Source organism: Euprymna scolopes, chromosome 35, assembly GCF_053919585.1.
Source record: "Euprymna scolopes isolate OS-2025 chromosome 35, ASM5391958v1, whole genome shotgun sequence".
Classification (NCBI taxonomy): Eukaryota; Metazoa; Mollusca; class Cephalopoda; order Sepiida; family Sepiolidae; genus Euprymna; species Euprymna scolopes.
Window position 1 is genome coordinate 72,075,261 of NC_136516.1, and position 22,042 is coordinate 72,097,302.

Below are 22,042 nucleotides of genomic sequence, written 5' to 3' on the forward strand. Positions count from 1 at the left end.
ACCAACCATTCAAAATCTTATGTTCCTGAATGACAAGGGTCATCTGATCACCTTGGAGGAATGAGGGATGATACATGCGGAATTGATAAACAAGAGTTACACAATACAACTCATTTTCTGATTTGGCACTGCTTTATTTCAGTGGCAAGGAGAAGGCCAGGATGACTAGAAATATTGTCAAGATAAGCAGAGAGCACATAAAGCACCTGGTATTCTCAAATAGTTACCCATTTTAGAACTGACAAGTCTGAATGATACTTAACTTCATTGATATAATGGAAACCAATGTGATTATGCTGTAGGCTGACAGAGCACAGCTGAAAGGTTTTTTCTTCCTCTAGTTTGTTGTTACACAGCCACCTAATCATATTGTTGTCGTTATGTCAAAGCCAACGCAAATCAAAAATGTTTGTGGCTTATGTTTTACTGCCATGCAAGATAGCAGAGTAAACACAGGCTAAAAAGTAAACAAATATTTTTCTTAGTTAAAATCTTTAAAACATGCAACGTCATCCCATCAACAGTTTTCTAAATTAAAGATATTTTCATTTTATTTTAAATAATTTATAGCTCACATTTTATGAAAGGATTAACATTAAATTATTGTAACTTTGACAAATCACATCTATTTCCATTGTCAATTTGAAGCCTAGAAAAATTTAATCAAGTACTAAAGAAATTTAGTGCATTAATTGCAAATACTGTGTAAGTTTCATAATTAATACATCTATGGATGTTTGGTGCTACCAGATCATCCTGTCTGAAGATACCAGCTTCTTAACAGAAAAAAAAAAAAAAACTGCACCAAACATTGATATTTTTTTTCCTTTCCCTTTGCAAAACTCAATCATGTTCTGCAAAAGTAAAAGCAACTATTTTCCTCTACTGGACAACCAAAACAAATACCATGAATAAATATTTGAAGCTATAAATATTTAGAAGCAAAAAATTACTTTTCCCAAAATGATTATTTGGTATTAAATAACTAAAAAAAGTATCGATATGCCACAAAACAATCAGACATATGTGGATCTTCAATCGCTTTGATCATCACATGACGATTGGCATTGTGGGATTTTTGATGGAATGATGACAAGATGAATAAAAAATAGATCACACTGTTTTGTTTCCAGAATGATAGGCTTTTGGGATAAAAAGTTGGGATTTTGACCATTGTGTTTGTTTTCTTGTTCATTTTGTTTTTGTTTCGTTTGTTTATGCATTTTCCTTGAATGAAATTTTGTAAATAAAACTGTTTAAATTAAATGCTTATAACAAAACATGCTTGTAAATAAAACTGTATTTTTAGGCATATTAGTATAAAGTATGTACTAGTAGCACAAAAATGGATTTAAGGCGCCCCCGAATAAATTACAACAAAAAGGACACATTTTATTTTTACAACTTAAATTTTTTTTTTTTAGACTTCCAGATTTATCGCTTGTAATAAATTATCTTTAATTTATGTTATATATAATGAAAAGTCCAAAAAAACAATCCAATATTTAGTTGAATATTTTTTCAAATTGTATGACGTGTTACCTGCACAACATCTTTCTATTCGTTTCTTTTGTTTATACATTTTGCTCCAATATTTTGTAAATTTATTATTCTTTTTATAAATCTTAAAAGTTTACAAAACAGGACTTTTTTATTATTATTAAAAATGTGTGCACAACAAAACGTGTTTGGAAATAAATCTATGTATGTATATATATATATATATATATATATATATATATATATATATATATATATATATATATATATATATATATATATATATATATAGTGTCCAGGGGTGATGAAAAATGGCTTTAACAGGACTTTTATATTTTTTAGAGAGTTTTCCATAGCACCCCCTTCCCCGCTATGCACGCACACACACACACACACACACACACACACACTTTCTTCCTTAGTTTCTTCTATAATCATAATCTGTTGGCGTCAGTTTTAAAACGATATTTTTTAAATGTGAAATTCTGAGTCTTAAACGCTCGTCTAGCGTTTCTTCTATGTTCGTTCATTTTGCATTAGTTCCAGATTTTTCTTTGTCGCCGAAGAGATTATACCGATTTTCCACAGTATATTATTACTGTTTTCGGTGTATCGAAACCAATGGTACGACCTTGAAATATGTATATATAGTGTCATAATAAATATTGTATATATATATATATATATATATATATATATATATATTAAATCAGATTTTTTTTACATAAAGCGGGAGACCAGTACCCGCATTAAGCTGGTCTGCAGTTTGATTTGTTGCTGGCTATCTTGCTCATGCTTGTTGCTGGATCTGGACATTTTGAACCGAGAGAGAGACTTAGCTGTCGTACAAAGCTAAAACTCTGTAACATAATCTTTGTATAGATACTTCCTCAGGCATTTGTCTATAAAAATTGTCCGTGGCAATGGAAAAAGTGTCATGTGTGTAGCCCTGAAATGCTGGAAGCATGTAATAATTGATCTGTCATAATTCTATGTATGCATATGTGTGTATGTGTATATATATGTATTTATGTATGTATGTTAATATATGTACTAGTGTATGTATACCTATTTGTATATGTATGTATATATGTATGTGTGTATATATTTTTATTTATTTATTGTGTATACGTTTGTGTGTTTGTATGTATATATGCATATATATATGTATGCGTATAGGTGCATATATATGTATGTGTACATATATGTAGGTAACTTTGTGTATGTATGTATATGTGCATACATGTGTACGTATATGTATGTGAATATGTATGTATATGTGTGTATGTATTTGTATATGATAGTATATGTGTATGCATATATATGTATATGTGTGTGCATGTGTATGTTTGTATGTATGTGTTATATGTATTGTGTATGTATGGATGTGTGCATGTGTGTATGTTTATGGGTATGTATGTGTATATATATATATATATATATATATATATATATATATATATATATATATATATATATATATGTATGTATGTATGCCAAGGGCCGTCTTCAATGTCATATCTGCTTGAGCGTGTGAATTCGCTGGCAGGACTAAAAAAAAAAAAAAAAAAAAAGTTTCGGGCTCATGGACTTTCAGTGACTGAGGGAGTGGCACTCGTCTGACAAGACGTTACAATCATCACATATATATATAATCAGTGTTATTGTATGCTTTTGATTGTTGCCCATTCAAGAGGTGCCTCAAATCTATTTGATTCAAAATTTGAAAAAATACAACCAAATCATGAATAACTTTAATACCATAAATAGCTTTTGGACCAAAAATAAAACAGAATAACAAGTAACCTTTTCCTTTACAGAAAAAAAATGTTCAAAGTTAATTTAAAATAAAAATAAAAACCGATATAGTCTATTTCTGAATTTTTTTAGATGAGGATGAATAATATGTATTATTAGGATTGTTCAAACTACTGTTCTCATCTTGAGGGTGGGGTTATTATCACAACATATACCCCCACCCCCCACCAACCTTATTCATAGCCTGGATGCCCGGCGTTTCCCGGGTGTTTGGAGGTGTGTGTTGAGCAAAAAAAAAAAAAGTTATAGTAGGCAAGCAGGCTCAAACTCGTACTGTAGAGGGGGAAAAGAACGTGAAAAAAAAGTGACGTCATTGCCGTTGCGTCCATCGCCAAACCGAAAGTGGCGAAGGTTTAAATTAAGGCTAGACAACCGAAAAGAGAGGATGACTTTCAAAAATATCGGCGAAAAAAGCGAATCCTCCCTGTAGAAAAGTTCCCAGTTGAGAGTGAAGGAATTAATGTTTTTAGCCAATTACATGCATTTAAACAGACAGGTGAGATTTATATTATGGATGGTGAAAAGAATGTTTTTGTTTTTTAGTTTTGTTTTTTTTATTTTTTATTATTTTTTTTTTATGAACCATATCTTTAGAATTCAAAATATGCGATGCATTTACAAAAGTGGAAACGACTTATTTTGGTTCGTACTGTTTTGATGTAATGTTATTGATTTTTTTTTTTTTTTTTTTTTTAGATCAAGATTCATAACATGAATATCATTTGGATTGTTTGGACTGCTGTTGTCATCTTGGTTGTTGCTCTCACCAAGGTTTGACCGATGTAATCTCTGGTTTTCTTTAGATGTATCTAGACAAGGACACTTATTGGTGATTGGTGACAGGAATGGGTTTTTTTTCCAACGAACTATAGTAGTTAGAATTCAAAATGTGTGATGTGTTTATGACATGTAAAGTGCATTGAGTCATTTCCATTTTTGTATTGTGTTCATACTAATACAAACATGAAAACGACTCTACAACGTTGTCAAGATACACCCGAAGAAGGTCGGAGGTTACATCGACCAAACCATTGTGAGAATGACACTCAAGATGAGAACAGTAGTCCTAACAATCTAAATGATACACAATACAGCCTGGTTAATAATTTTAGTATTTTACAATCAGAAATAAATTTATTGAGAAAAAAAATTCAATTTCAAATGAGGGTGAAGCTTTTGTTTATATTAATTTTTTCTTGAAGATTTCCTGTCCAAAAATTTCAAACTTTTTATTCATTCCATTATGCCACAATTTTATTAGATTTAGTTAGAAATTCAGTATATGTTTCCCAGATTAAAAAAAAAAATGCATCTGAAAAAAGTTGGAGATCACATCGGTTGAAACGTGAAATAAAAATCAGGATGAGAATAGTAGTTCACATAATCCAAATGATCAATCCTCATCTCAAAAATTTAGGAAGATAAAACTGATTTTGAGCAATTGAGGAAAAAATAAATTTCGTCTTTTAAATCGAAATTGGTTAATGAGTTTAATTTTTTATTTATTTATTTTTTTGTAAAATTCAATCATGGCGTCGTTTATTTTAATTGAATGGAATTTTTGTGCGGCACAAATTAAAAATCTTCTAAGAATAAATGACTGACAGAAAAGTGAAGATTTATTTTGGGGAAAAATATTTACTCTTGATCAATATTTAATGGAATGGATACAGAAAATTCTTGATTAAATCGCAGAAGGCGTATTTCAACATGAACCAAATGTTATGTCAAAGTGGCCTGTCAAGATTTAAGAGATATCCGAAGGAGGACGACCACATTAAAAATATGAAAAAAAAAAACAAAAACAAAAGACAAAAAAACAATCAATTTGAGAGTATCTGTCACTCAGTTTCTCACACTTCATTATGAAATAGAACGTTTATTGTTCTGTCATGCTTGCGTTTGAAATAGCATTACTGTTGGTCTGTCATGCTCCATCCATAATGGCTTTTCACTCGGTCTGTCATGCTCCATCTAGAACGGCATTTCACTCGGTCTGTCATGCTCCATCTAGAACGGCATTTCACTCGGTCTGTCATGCTCCATCTAGAACGGCATTTCACTCGGTCTGTTATGCTCCATCTAGAATGGTATTTCACTTGGTCTGTCATGCTTCATGTAGAATGGCATTTCACTTGGTCTGTCATGCTATCGTCTGGAAAAAGCAATTCAGTTGGTGTGTCTTGCTCCCGTTTGAAGAAGCAACTCTTGATCTGTTATGTTCCTGTCTGAAATAACATTTCTGTTGGTTTGTTATGCTTCCGTTTGAAGAAACAATTCTATAGGTTTGCATTGCTCTTAAAGAAGTAATTTTGTTGGTCTCTCATGCTCCTGTCGGGAATAACATTTTAGTTAATCTGTCATGTTCCCGTTTGATGAAGCAATTCTGTTTATCTCTCGTGCTCTTGTTTGGAATAACATCTGTATATTCATGCTGTGCACTTCATCTGCGATTCATGATGCGCTTCTTCCAGAATCCATATCACCAGATTGATACTCAGTGCTCTCTCTTCTGTATATTGTCTGATTTGTGACAGCCCCTACCCATCTGACTCCTGTTACAATTGTCTGTGTAATGACAGCCAGATTAATATCACTACTACCTTCCCATCTGTATCTTCTAATTTGTGCCACCCTTCTCCGTCTCCCAAAAGCGAAATCCCACCCTAATATCTACCACGAAAAAACCTATGATATTCTCCTAAAATATCCAGACCATCTACCTATTTTCACCGATGGCTCTAAAGACCATAATAGTGTGGCATGTGCTGCAGTGTCGCATGAAAAAACTCTTAAAAAAGCTCTTCCAACAGAAAGCTCTATTTTTACTGCCGAAATATGTGCCATCGACCTCGCACTCAGCATTATAGAAAAAGATGAACATAGGAAATTCCTAATTTTTTCAGATTCACTTTCCGTTTTGACATCTCTGAATAACAAAAAACTTGAAAACCCACTAATCATCAAACTAACAAATAGAATTGATTCACTATCCGAACACAAAGAAATATTTATATGTTGGATCCCAAGTCACATTGGGATAAGAGGAAATGAAAGAGCCGACTTAGCGGCCAAATCAGCTCTAAACTTAAAACCAGATACAATAAACATACCATATACTGACTTCAAACCCAAAATTAATCAATTAATTCATGCAAAATGGCAACGACAATGGAATAACAACACAAATAACAAATTATACCAAATCAAACCCATACTGGAAAAATGGAGACAAACTCCCCCCAAATCCAGAAAAGAACAAGTCGTTATAACTAGAATACATCTTGGCCATACAAAACTCACACACTCCTTCATTCTAAAACAAGAACAACAACCACAATGCCCATTCTGCCAGAAAACTTGCACCATTAAACATCTTTTTGTGGAATGTAGAACTCTAGATAAAGATAGAAAACAATACCTCAAACACAACAGCATGAAGAAATTTTTCGAAAACAACTGTCTAGAGGAAATATTATCCTTTTTAAGAGTAACAAGGATCTTTACAAAAATATAAAGTATTCTCTGAATCAACCCAACTAAACCTTATGAATGAATATATGAGGATATATAAACTTAAAAAAAAAAAGATCGTTAGATATTAAAACAAACAAAACTATTGAACTATACAGAATTGATTGATACTCGACGTCATAAAGTTCTTTGAATACATATTTTTTTTTTTTTTTTTTTTTTTTAATCCTGAGTTTGGCATTGAATAACCTGAAAAGGGTTGATATGCCGTTAAGCCAAAACAAAACCAAACCAAACCTTCTCCGTCTTCCTATCTATATATCACCTAACTTATGCCAGTTCCCCAACTACATACCTCCTATTTCATCACAGCCCCCGACTGCACATCGCCCGAGTCATGCCAGTTCCCCGGCTGCACATCGCCCGATTAACACCCTCAAATTACCTCTCACTTGATTCATTCCACACTGATTCTATTTTGCTTCCATCCACATATCACCCATTTTGTGACACCTCAGTTTACATATCACTTGATCACACTTTTTTTATTTATTTATTTATTTATTTCAGTCTTTTGAGATTCTTTGGAATGATTATGCTACTTCATTACATGGAAGAGTTCAAGACCCAATCCAAAAACATCTCAACAGATTTCCAGATTTACGGGTGAGTTCATTTTATTTTATTTTTTCCTAAAAAAGAAATGAAGAAGCAACATGCAAAAGCATTTATTTTTTATTTTATTTTTTTTTCATTTTTGTAACCCCGTTTTAATCTAAATTTCCTGGACAAATTTAAAACTAAAGTTCGCTCATGAAGAGTGAAAAATATTTAATGACGTCAAAACCTGAGGTGCAAGTCTATACTTCAACCTACTGCTTCTACTGGTTTTGTTTTTATTTATTTATTTATTTATTTTTATTCTATTTTTTTGTCAAAGCAACAAATGTCTCACTTATAGATCTAATATATGCAAATTAAAATGGAGATGATTACTTACATGGAAAAACAGAGATAATGTCTGATCAAGCAGACCAGAATGAGTCTGAAAATTCAAGTGAAGATCAAATAATACAAGATGATTTTTGCTATAGATGAACAAGAGAAAAGAATTATAGGAGACGAAGGAGGAGGAGGAGGAGGAGGAGAGTAAAGTAATCCTGAAAATGAAACAATTACTAAGAGATGTCTAAAACTCTCTTGTGTCATAAAAAATGTTTCAGAAAGATATTGACTACTAGTACATTAATCTGCCTAATTAGAATAAGTGTAAGAGACAGTCTGCATAAAACATTCACTGGCAAACAAAAACTAGACTTGTCACTAATCCGTACAAGTTCACAACAGTTAAATTAAGATAAGTTTACTTAAAACAAACAAAAATTAAGAGAAATGCATTGAATGGAACAATGGGAAAGGATTGTTTTATCAAAAATATTTCTAGCTAAAAATATATTTTAATTTAAAAATTAACTTTGTAAGCTTTTTTTTAAGCATTTTTAAAATTAAAATTTAAAAACTTTGAATAAACGGGAAAACTGTTTTGGAAAACACTTTAAGATGCAAACATTTCATTTCTTTATTTATTTATTGAAATATTTCAATTCACAACAAAAATAAAAATCAAGAAAATAAAATGTTTGTATCTTAACCTGTTTTCCAAAACAACTTTTCTGTTTATTCAAAATTTTTTATATTTTAATTTATTTAATTGTAAATAAAGTGATGGAGGAAAAATTTGTTACTTGAGCCATTTGTAACTAAAAATGCTGGTAGAGAATTGGTGAACTTTCTCAAAGGAAATGAAAATTTTATCATATAAAAAAAGATGATCCTGTTCATTTTCGTTCTTGATGTGTTCATCAGTTAACATCCGGTGGTTCACTGATCTATGACAATCGGCAATTCTTGTGAACTGTTCTTTTTTTTTTTTTTTTTTTTTTTTTTTTTTTAATTAAAAATAGCTTTCGCTTTTTATAGCGACTACTTTTTTTTTTCCTTTTTCTTATTTTTCTTTAAGCCTTTTCAGTATTTTCTTTGAAGCAATGTTGTTTAGCATTTATAAATAAGCACAAATGTTTTCATGTTTACAACATTTGCTTTTACAATTCACGACCTAAACAATGATTTTTTTTTAGCGGAAATCGTTCCAGACAAGACGTAAAGCCACTTCATGTAAGAAGATAGCAAAGACGAAAGATGATTATTACAAAGACACGAGATGCTTATTAAACTTTATCTTTAAAAAACTAAGACTATATGTAGGGAGGAAAGTAGTCCGCCGAAGAGTTCCACAAGTTTACAGTTCTTGGAAAGAAACTACTGGAATAGGATTATTACAATGATGTATCAAAACAGCAAATTGATGGAGACCACTAGGCCAATGAGTTAAGAGAGCTGGAACAACAGAAGCAGAGAATAGATTGGATAATCCTGAAGATGTGCCATAATGGTATTTATAGAAAAGATTGAGACTAGCAACATCACATTTGTGTGAAAGAGCATGCAGAGAAAAAGAAAGATTTTGAGGCCGATCGAATTAGATACGTTTCTGCACCTTGACAAGAATTCTCACATGGTATAGATTCATCGGTCCAAATATGACAACAGTACTCCATACGTGGTCTGATTTGTAGAGATAGAAAATAACCTCAAATGTAAGAAAGTGTTTAGTGTGATAGAGAAAATCAACTTTGCGAGACGTGGAAAAGCAATGGATCTAATATATGAACTCCAAGAAAAATTTTATGAGAAAGAAAGACCAGGAAGGCATTCCCAGACATGGATGCCTTTGGCAATAAAATAATCACTTCCCAAAGAAAGACAGTAAGACCTGTAAAAGTTTACCTCCTCGGATTGAACAGCATCATACCTTATTCTGACAAAGATAGTCTGCTCACCTCTTTAACATCTATTGAGCTGAAATCTTGAAAGCCTGACTGGTGTGTGTATGTATGTATGTAGTTATATACTAGCAGGCCGCCAGACATTGCTTGATCATAAAATATGCTTAATATGATATTTTTGATATTTTAATTAATGCAGATTTCATATTTATTATTATATTGGATCCAATGTATAGTAATGATTTTAAAAGGTTTTTAAAAAATGACTCGTGCGCCACCACTGAAAACCAAAACGTTTAGCTTGCACTTTACATTTTTCTTTGACGTTAATGCCTGAGCTATGCAGACATGTTTGCTGCAAGGCTAAAACGTAAAATATGAACAAATAGCTAAATATGCATATTCGTAATGCGTCATTTGACTTTCACCAGGCAAATTCCATTTCTTTAATTTTCACACTTTTGCACCGATTTTCCCTGGCTAAAACCCAAATTTAAAGTTTCACATGGGTTCCAATACACTGTATTAAGTTTCATGTCTGCAGGCCCAAAATTGACAGGAGTTTGGTAGGACAATGTTTTAAACATATATATATATATATATATACATACATACATACAAAGAGATTTGTGTTTACTATAACCTTTTTATGCAAATATTATGCAAGTATAAATCATGTAGAATATCTACATCAATATAATTACACATAATAATTAACTAAAGATGATCATCTCATAATAAAACCGAAAAAACTACTAGAGAATTAATTAAAAATGAATGTTTAAAAGAATATGCAAATTTGCTAGATATTTTGCAGACAAATGCAATTCCACGGCCCATATATAACAAAGTTGCATTTTCTTTTTAAATAAATAGAAAAAAGGGTTTTTAATATCAATACATAAAAAATAAACAAATTTATAGGAGTATAGATATATAATCGTATTTTTTTAAAAAGTGGATTCTCCTGTGGATTTTGACATACAAGTTCTGCCACAACAACCAAGTTGTTCAAAAATCCACACAGATGACTTGTTTATAGTGATGAAAGCTTTGTGTAGAACCAACCACATTTTTTGGTATTACTGCTAATCTTTGTCGGTGTAAATGACTGCCACAAGACAGAGCATGCAGTAGACCACAGGTTTTTACATCATATTTTTCCTTCTCCTAGATGCTTGTCTTAATGAAGACTGAGGGGGGCATCTCTCCCAGTATATTAATGTTCCCCCAGATACCAATCTGGAAATTTCTATGACTCGACACTATACATACAGCGCCTAACCTTCCTAAATGGTCACCCATCTGATATGGCCAGGCTCATCATTGCTTAACTTTGATGATCTGGCAAGAACTAGTGTGTCAACGTGATTGTGCCATATATATATATATATCTCGAGAGAGTCTTGAAAGCTTTTTTAACCTTTAAAACTAAATAAAAAAAAATTTTTTAATTTTTTTTTTTTTTTTAAATCTAATCGTTGGAAAAAATTATTTGCCAGTAAATCAGTTAACCTGCTGCAATCACTGAATTTATTTGCTTTCATTGAATCCACATTAGTCTTAATGTTATTTCAGGGATTATCAGTTGTTTACCATGAAATACCGTTTTATGGATTTAAAAATACACCTGTAATAATTATGAAATTAATAATACAACGCAATGAAAAAAGGAAAGCCGAAAATTTTTTGTGTTTATTGACATTTCATCTTTATTTAAAGTCGTCTTGTAAAAATATTTGAATAAAATATGGCTTTACGGATGATAGATAAATTAAAATAACATTATTGGATTATCGATTATCATCATGGGTATTCTGAGACAAAACTTAACTAAGATCACTTCCAGACTTATACACTAAAGTTCTGTAAATTTTAAAGAAAATCTGTTCAGCCGTTTCGGAATCAATAAGAGAACGAATTCACAAACAAAGTTGCATTTATATATATATATATATATATATATATATATATATATATATATATATATATATATATATATATATATTCTGAAAATCATATATATATATATCTCTCCTTACACTTCTCAATTGTCATGTTTTCCTCAACTGTGATTCTCTACAGGCGGCTCTTTAGACCATCTGCATAGATGACAGATGAACATACTTTCAACAAAAGGGTCGATGTATTATAAACCATACAAGCCAAACTCAACCAGCCACTGTTCTTGCTAGATTGTCCCAATTTTCCCAATAAATCTGTCACCACAATGTTTAAAATAAATGAATTATAATAGATGTGTCTAATTGAATGCTTATAAAGTCTAGGAATTATTTTATTTTGTTGAAAAAACTAATTTTTTTTTTTACTTTTTATTTGGTAGGGCAAGATCAACAAAAGAGGGCGTAAACTCGTCGACCTTGACAATAGTCGGCATGTGCTCGACAATCTTTCCAATCAAAAGAAAAGAGATGATGCCAAAATTACAAAGGTTTTTCTTTTTTCTTTTTTTAACCCTTGGCACTTTGGATTTGGCAGCATTGCATTTGCCTCTGCTAATGTGTTAAATGTGTATATGAACTTTTCTGATGTGTTCGCGTGGGTGTGTTTGTATCTTTCTGGTGGGTGTGTTTGTTTGCAACTATTTAGTGAGTATGTTGACTTGCAACTATATATGTGTGTTTGCTTGCAACTCTGTGTATATGTTGGCTTGTAACACTTTAGTATGTGTGTGTTTCTTGCAATTAATTGGTTTGTGTGTGTGTGTGTGTTTGCTTACAACACTGGTGTGTATGTGTGTGTTGACTTGCAACCGTTTTGTGTGTGTTTGTGTGTGTTGGATAGTAAATCTTTTGTGTTTGCTTGCGACTCATTGATCTGTGTGTGTGTTTTGGTTTGCAACTATTTTGGTGTGGATATGTGTTTTGGTTTGCAACTCTTTTGGTGTGGATATGTGTGTTTTTGTTTGCAACTCTTTTGGTGTGGATATGTGTCTGCTTACAACTCTTTGGTGTGTGAGTTTGAACTCTGTTTATCTCTCTAGTGATAATGTGTTTTTATGGTGCATTATGGGTGCATTTGTGTAAGTGCATGCACCCATCTCTCTTGTTGTTTATCATTGTGTGTGTGTGTGTGTGTGTGTGGTTTTTTTTTCTTAGCTTAATTAATTTCTCAAATTCTTGCCCTTTCACAAGGGCCAATAAATAGGCACAAGGTCAGTATTTATTGGGGGGGGGGCGGCCTAAAAAAAAATTGCACTCAAAATTGAAACTAAAATAATAATTACTTCGAAAGACGTTATGCATTCCTTCTTGGCCAAATGCCAATCACATGGCTGCGAATCTGCATATATTTTTATCTTTATCTCTTTTCTCCATGTATGCACATGCGTGTCCGTTTTTGTATTTTTGTTTCAACAATATTCAGTGTCATCTTACAAAATAACCTTTGATCTCAAGACTTTTCTTTCAATTCGGTGAGTCACCCGTATCGTATCGATGTACATCCATTGTGTATTTGTTGATATTACAACCCACCACATGCTTCTTCTTCTTCTTTTTTTTTTTTTTTTTTTTTTTTTTTACTCCATAGATAAACATAATAATCTAAAAAGGAATTTCTGTGGGTGTGCACATGTCTCTTTTGTTGGCGCCTGCATGCTATACACCTGAAACCCTCAACGGGCAGGTGGAGGACACGTTTTTGTGTGCCCAGTGATAACCTCCATTATTTTTTCTTCTGTTTTTTTTTATAAACACTGTTTTATGGCCATCCACCAATTGTAAAATTATTTTTAAACTGGTGTTAAATTTTTAGTCATCCACCATTGTCTATGATAAAGAGCAGTGTGTGTGTGTATATATATATATATATATATATATATGTATATAGTTAATCCCTGAAGATGAATCCAGAATCAAAGTTACGGTTATTATTACATCAGCCAGTTCCCATCTGAAGTAAAGACTACAATAAAGAAAATGGAAAAGGATCCAATGTAAAATTAAGTCTAAAACATCCATTCAATTTAACAAATTATGCATATACAGTGGACCCCCGACATACGAGATTAATTTGTTCCCGGATGAAGCTTGTATCTCGAATTAAAATGGCACCATTAAGAAGACGTAGTGAAACACAACACACTCGACCATCTAGCGGTTGCATCTGGAAACTTGTAACTTGGATTTTTGGTCGTATGTAGGGGAGGATTTTTGCTCTGAAGCCATCTCGTATCTTGAATTTCTCGTAACTTGGCTTCACTAGCAAAAACCTAAACCCCTAAGACACCACCAACTGCCACGGAATGAAAGAAAATTTTAACATTAACAAACATTAATGTTAATTCAGACAGATGACCAACATTTTTTTATTTCCCAGAGAGTGCTCAACATTTAAGAATTTATTTCTTAAAGTGACAAAATAATTATATATATATATATATATATATATATATATATATATATATATATATGAGAGAGAGAGTTTGGGAACTTTTTCAACCTTTAAAACTATGAAGGGAAAAAAAAACTTTTAATCCCAAATTCTGTTGGAAAATATTTATTTTTCATTGTCTTTTTTTCTTTTTTTTTTTTTTTTACACAATGGTCACCACTTATCAAGGCCCGGAAGCCACCCAGGGATAAGGGTTATTGCAAGTACAGTACGTTGGTGTGGAGATTTAATGAAGTGTTTACTTAAGAGGGCGGTTCATTAGGAATTTGTTAATGTTGGACTTGAAGACATCCAAGTTGTAGTCAGGTGGGAAGCAGGCAGACGGAACAGTTCCACAGGCGTGTAAGTCAATCATTTAAAATCACTGCATCAGTTTAGATCCAAGGATTTTCTCTTGTTGTAATATTATTACAGGGATTATCAGTTATTTATCATAAAAAACTGTCAGTTATATATATATATATATATATATATATATATATATGCTATCACATAAAAGTTAGTGCCATGATAGTTCAAAACCTAGTAGGTGGTGCCTGCTTCTCTTCCCTGCAACCTCTTTCCTAGAAAAGACGTTGTGAGCCTGTCTGCTCTATCGATAATTTCATTGCAAGTACTCGCCTGAGTTCCAATCTGTGATTCCTCGTTGCAGAAATTTCACAAAATCACTCAACTACCTACAACCACTATCAACAATTTCCCCCACTCTCTATCTGTGCCTAAACACAGATTTCATGGACAAAGCTTTTCACCTAGAACTGCTCGCCTGTGGAATTCTGTTCTGCTGGCCTGCTTCGTGGCTAATTGGAATATTGTAGTCTTCAAGTCCAATGTAAACAAGTTCTTGTTGAACCGTTCCCTTAAATGATCAAATTCTACTCAATTACACCGTTAAGGGTTACTACACTACCAGCTTATATTCATAAAACTTATCCTCGAGTGGCCTTCAGGCCTTGATAAGTGGTAACTATCTTGTAAAAAAAAAAGTATTTAGCAAAATTGAGATAACAAATAAGGCAAATCTTCACCTCCAATTTATTTCCATAACAAGACTTTTTTTTCTGCTTTCTACTGATTTGTTTTTTTCTTTCATTGTGCTTTCAATATGTGATTTACTGAATGGTTTCTAATCCAATATGTGAAATGCCACTAACATTGATGCTTTTTGTTTTTCTACTTCCTTTCGTAAAATTATGTTCTCGAAAACCAAAAACAACAACCCACATTTTTCCCATTTTTCTTCTTCCCGTTTCCCCTTTCTCTTTCTATCTCCTCCACTTCTGGACTGATTTCCTAACTTAAAATGTACAAAACATTAATACTGTAACCCTTTTCCCCTCTCCCATTGCAGAACTCATTCATGTTCTGCAGGGCAGGGAAAAATAAAACCGATAAAATCCACTATAAAACAACGAAATCAAACACTACAAACTAGCAATTGAAGATGCAAAGAGCTTGAAGAATAAAAACCTTCTACAAAATAACTGGATGTAACATGAATATTATTTCCAAAATAACTGGATGTAACATGAATATTATTTCCAAAATAACTGGATGTAACATGAATATTATTTCCAAAATAACTGGATGTAACATGAATATTATTTCCAAAATAACTGGATGTAACATGAATATTATTTCCAAAATAACTGGATGTAACATGAATATTATTTCCAAAATAACTGGATGTAACATGAATATTATTTCCAAAATAACTGGATGTAGCATGAATATTATTTCCAAAATAACTGGATGCAGCATCAAATTACCCGAAAAGGGTAGATAACTCTACAAATAAATATTGAAGATATAAAGAACTAGAAGAATAAACAACTTTTTCCAAAATAACTGGATTTGGCATTAAATAACCTGAAAAAGGTTGATATGCCTTAAAATAATCAAACCAATCCAATATGTGAACTACCGAGTTGTTTACATTCTAATGTGTGATCTAAACTTGACATGATGCACCCATTAACCCTAACAACTCAGAAGATCAAATATTGAAAATGCATCATTTTTTTTTTATTTTATTTACTTTTTCTCTATTTTAAATCTTTCCAGTTTGAGACTTCTTTTTTTAATGTCATTTTGGACAAAGGCTTACACTCGTGAACAAATAATATGCATTGTGAATTTGCATGGTTTTTACAATGCATACTACATAATAATAATAAAAAAAAGTCTAGTGTGGAGCTTCAAATAGACAAACAGCATTAAAAAAAAAAAAAAATTTAACCATAGTTAATCATCGACCATAATGATCAACAGAGCCGATGCTTAATCCTCCAAACCGCTCAACCACTTTTTATTGCTGTATTTTTTTGTTTTTGTTTTGAGAAAATTCCGTTTTCCTGGGAAGGTTGGGGTTGGGGGTGTTACATCATAATTTTTGTAAGAGGTCGTTCAGCAATTTATGTCGACTTACTTATTTGTTTAAACGTCAATTCATTCCAAATAAGATGCACTGCCATTGCGGCATCAGGGGGTACTGTAAATTAAGAGCCAGATTTATAGGAGCATCCTAAGTGGGGAGTAATGCAGTAAGATCTTTGTTCACATTACATTTAAATTTCTGCATGTTGGTACAATTGGGAAAACAGCGGGGGAGGGGGATTCCAAATGGCTTTTTTTATATAGATTATAATTTTTTTATTTCATCTGGGTTGAGGCACCGACCACTAGTTTGTAACTCTTTGACTGCTCCCTAATGTGCTTCGACGAACTTGTTGCACTTGTGCTCCCTCAACATGAATATCCCAATAAATCTGACTAGCGGAAAATACAACTCCTTCACTGTACAGATAGATTGTCAAATGTGATAATTTTTTTTAATCAGATAGTTTCTTTCCATGAATTTGTCATCTTTGGAACCCCCCCCCCCATTGTTTTCCTGACTGTACCAACACAGAGAAATTTAACGTTAAAATTAAAGTTAACCACAATTCCTCTTTGTATAATCGTTATCAAAATTTTAACCATGGGGAAGTGTCTTTTGGCAATTAACTAGTCCTCAATCTCCGTCTCATTGGCTCAAACCCCATGGCAATGTGTGGTCCTTCTGTTTACTCGCTTCCAATTTCAGTACATTGGATAAAAATATTATCAGTTTGGCACATTTCAAAGAATCGTTTATTCTTTGTACAAATAAGTGATTAATCTCAGTGACTGGTGTTAAATTCGCTCTGCCATATTTTCTGTTTTTTTATAATGTCATTTTAATATCAACTCTTTGCTGTCTATTCTAATTATCATAAAATTTATTTTTGTTTTGTGACTTACTCAAGGCAGATAGCTCACCTGCCACACATGACCAGCCAGTGGGGGCAATACTGTTGGAATCTGTGTTAAATAGAGAAGTAATCAACCATCTTAGCAAAAATAACCTTTTAGTGACACGCAATATGGTTTCTGTTCTGCTAGATCTACAGATGTGCTTACAGTTATATCTCATAGGATTAGCGAATCTCTCGACGGAGGCTACCTTTCTAGGGCAATTGCTCTTAACAAATCAAAGGCCGTTGATAGAGGATGGCATGAAGGTTTACTTCACAAGATCTCCAGCTACGGTATAGCTGGAAATGTCTTCTCAATTATTAAATCATTTCTCTCTGATAGGTTCATAAGAGTAGTGGTTGATGAGCAGAAATCAGAAGCTCTTAGTATTAATGCTGGAGTCCCTCAGGGGTCCATCCTGGGCCCAACTCTCTTCCTGATCTACATTAATGACTTTCCAAATCACATCCTTACATCACTTGTAGACATTTATGCTAGTGACACTACTATCTATGGTAGCACATCTAAGACCGTAAACGGCCAAGTTCTCTCTGATTCTCTCTCCTCCGATCTTGAGCAAGTGGTACAATGGGGAAAGAGATAGCTTGTTACTTTTAATGCATCTAAAACCAAGCTTTTATCTTTACATCATTAACGCTCTGGTCCCCATCTGGCATCAATTGATATGAATGACTCTCATTTTAGGGAGGTCTCATGTTTTGACAAGCTTCTGGGCTTGACTTTTACTCCGGATCTTAAATGGAATGCATACATTAAATCCATTGCCAAGGCCGCTGGAAAAATAATGGGATCCTTCTATCGATCCAGTAGATATCTCACTGCTGATGCAATTCTCTATCTATATAAGAGCCAGGTACATCCAAGGATGGAGTACTGTTGCCACATCTGGGCAGGAGCTGCTAGAAAGGACTTTCCTGCTTTGATAGAGTTCAAAATAGACTTTGTAGCCTTGTGGTGGATGTCCTTCTCTCTTCCCTGCAACCTCTTTCTCACAGAAGAGATGTTGCGAGTTTGTCTCTGCTTTATCGTTATTTTCATGGCAGGTGCTCGACTGAGCTTCATTCTATCTTTTACAAGAAAACACTATCACTAGTTTCCCCCACTCTTTATCTGTTCCTAAACCTAAGCGTAGATTCCATGAGCAAAGCTCCTTTCTTAGAACTGCACACCTATGGAATTGTCTTCCGTTTTTCTGCTTTCCAGCCGACTACAATATGGTTGTCTTCAAATCTAACGTAAACAAGTTTTTGATGAGCCGTTCCATATAAGCTAACAAATTTACCGAATCTCCATTACTAACAATTACTATATTGTCCAATTTCTACTGTACACTCTTTAACCCTTATCCTCCAGTGGCCTCTTGGCCTTGATAAGTGGTGATGCCTATGTAAAAAAAAAAAAACCCCAAAAAAACACCGGATAAATGTCATTACTTCTTTTCATAACATCTGTCGTTCCCCTTTTCCAATTCCCTGAGAAAGTGAAATAATAAAGATTATTGCTTATCAAGTTTCTTGTAATTAATTTGAAAGTAAGTTTTCTTTTACCGAAACTTAGTACAAGCTGACCTTGACTCTTTTAAACCGACAACATTGGCACATTTATCTATGAAAAAAAAAATCATGTATTTGAAAATTCATAGGTTAAGAATTTCTCAATAATAATAATTCCTTGTTTGAATATTTGATGGATTAATAAATATTTTAATGTGTGTGGTGTGTGGTCCCCCCCCTCATGCATACAATCCATCAAGATTTTAAATCAGTTCAACCCAAACAATCTTTCCTGTGATTTTGTCCACATTCCTTTGAGCAGAGGCGACACTGTTTAAATTTCTTATTGCTTACATTCCAAATTGTCAACCTGATGTTGTCCTTGTTTCAAAGAATTTGACACTTGCTCAGTTGAACAATGGAGGAAAAAGAATGACAGTTTTTCAGCACACAAGACTAAAGAATTAACTGCATGTCCTCGTGGTCGAAGGTTAAATTGGTTGCAGGCTTATGCTAACTTCAAAATGAAGGTTATCTATGCTAGAAAATAAACTGGAATCTTATACATTGTCTCTTAATTAAATGTTTAGCTAAACCCTTTCAAGGCTGATATTTTAGGGGTTTTTTATTTACTAAGGAGTTAGCGTCTTTCAAGGCCAAGAGTCACTCATGGATAAGGGTAATGAGGTTGATGTATTATCAATTGAATGATGAGGAATATTATGAGAGGAATTCTTATGAGGACGGTTTATGATAAATATTTGTTTACATTGGATTTGAAGACGACCATGTTGTAGTCTGCAGAGAAGTAGTCCCATTATAATATGTTCCACAGATGGGAAGTTCTTGGAAAGAAACTCTGTTTATGGGAATTTTGTTTGATGTTGGGTACACAAAGGAAGGAAGGTTTGCTTTGTTTGTGATGGAAGACGAGTTCTTACTGTGAATGTTTTGTAAGGAGGAACCCAAGATTGGAGCTCGATAGAGTAGAGAAAAACCAGCAACTATTCATCTGTAAAAAATTGGCTGCAGAGAACAGGAGAGACCTCCTCCCATTATATTTAAAATCAATTTTTTTTTTCTGTGAAAGCAAAAAATTTATAAATATTAATAAAAAACACAAAGACTGTAAATTATAATTTACAAGAAATGTATTGTTTGACAGGATACTCAAAAAGAAATATTAAGATTTTCTTAATCCACAGAGTTTCAAAGAATGCATTCTTTTCATCAGAGGAAAGATATTAATAGATGATTATTATAGCGAAGCTATGAATTTGCTTGTATTAATTAACCCTTATCCTCGAGTGGCCTTCAGGCCTTGATAAATGGTACCCCCTCCCCCCAAAGTAAAAAAAAAAGGGAAATTAAAAATCCAGATGAAAAAATATGCAATGATTAGTTATTTCCAAAGGTGACATCATGATCGTAAGAATCAATGTCCTCATAAGAAGTTGTATTTACAATGTTGACGAATAGATTCCAATTAAAAATCCAAAATGTGCGTTATCCAAATCTGTAGAAAAATCCAGTTTGCAAGCAATTGAGGAAGAATGATTTAATTTGAAGCGTTAAATTTTTTTTTTTTTTTTTTTTTTTTTTTTTTAATATTAATAGATATCTTAAAGGATAATGGAGAATGATCCCAGTCTACCCTGATGGATTCAATAAAGAGCCTGATTCATAAATTTTAAGTTAACATATAGGACAAAAGGTACTTGAAGAAGGTCAAAGAGTTGCGCATGATCGAAACCTTATAATAGCATAGGTGAGGATGACAATCTTGAACATGTTAATAACATATCAGAAATATCAACACCATTTTCCTTTTTAAAGTTTTTTTTTTTTTATTCTTCATAAAAAAAAATCAGAAAAAAGATGAAATTAGAAAAACCTGCAATTTTCAAAAAAAAAAAAAAAAAAAGACAAGAACATGGGTGAAGTGTTAAAATTAAAGTTTGCCTTTGAACTGCCGAATACCGTTAAGTGTTCGTGCAAAATTAAAAAAAGTTTTTCTTCAGCTTGCAATGTTATCAGCACTCGCAAAAACGACAATTCTTTTTCTTTTCCTGTTTCGACGTTTGTAGAAAATCCGTATTTCTTTCTTGCCACTGATACGCGAATTAACCGTACGTTCAAATGACTCCAAGTTAAAAAAAAAAAAAAAATGTCCGGATTTGTATTACTGTACACATAGATTCGAAAAAGTTGTCAAAAAACAAATATATAACAAGTAAATGTTATCAAAGGCAAGATAAGTTACTTTTCTACCAAACTGGATATATTTTTTGTGTTTTTATTCAATTTAACATGTTTATTCAGCTCGAAAAACATGCAGTGTTTACCGATGTATTGGAAAATTCAAAATGGCGCCCGACTCTCTCTTTAACAGGTTAAGTTTGGGAAAAGGTGTTATAAATAATAAACTAGACAAAATACTATTAAAAACCACCGAATATATGTCAACTTATGTCATGGTAACATATATTGAGCGAATTTCTAACAGTATTTTGTTTAGTTTATTATTTCTAACACCTTTCCCAAACTTACCGTGTTCGGGCGCCATTTTGAATTTTCCTATACATCGGTAAACACTGTATGCTTTTCGAGTTGAATAAACATATTATATTGAATAAAAACACGAAAAATATATCCAGTTTGATAGAAAAGTAACTTATCTTGCCTTTGATAACATTTATTTGTTATATATTTGTTTTTTTGACAACTTTTTTGAATCTGTGTACAGTAATACAAACCCAAAATGTCCTCGCCAATGAAAGAAATACCAGCTTTTATATGCTCAAATTTGACAGCGTCTTAATTTGCATATGTCACCTTTTCGTTTCCTGTCGGTCGGGTTTCGAGTTCGAGTGTCGGTGACTTTTTACTATATGCACACACCTGGGCGCTTGTTTCCATGACTGTTGTTAGAATAAGTCATGAGATTGCACACTTGGGTTAGGGTAAAAAACAAAAACGGTGTTTGTTCGGTTCAAAAGCTGGCCAACATTGAAGGAAAAAAAATTTTTTTTTTTCGCGAAGAAAAAACAAACATACAATGAATGTTTTTTCTTGCTCTATGTTTTTGTATTTTTTTTTTTTTTTTTCTTGTTGAAATATTTTCTAGTTTCCATTTCGACACCAGTTCATTTTCATTTGAGTTGGTCGGGTTGTTTACGTACTTTTGTCTCGGCAAAA

At 32.7% G+C, this 22,042-nt stretch overlaps 1 protein-coding gene across 1 annotated transcript in view; it reads left to right on the top strand.

The window, feature by feature from the left end:
• Positions 1 to 22,042, top strand: part of LOC145259922 (myc box-dependent-interacting protein 1-like) — a 219,252-nt gene that overhangs the window by 167,095 nt on the left and 30,115 nt on the right. The window contains exons 5-6 of the mRNA XM_080117878.1: positions 7,363 to 7,458; positions 11,983 to 12,090. Of these exons, the coding sequence (XP_079974004.1) occupies positions 7,363 to 7,458; positions 11,983 to 12,090 (204 nt within the window). The remainder of the gene's footprint in view (positions 1 to 7,362; positions 7,459 to 11,982; positions 12,091 to 22,042) is intronic.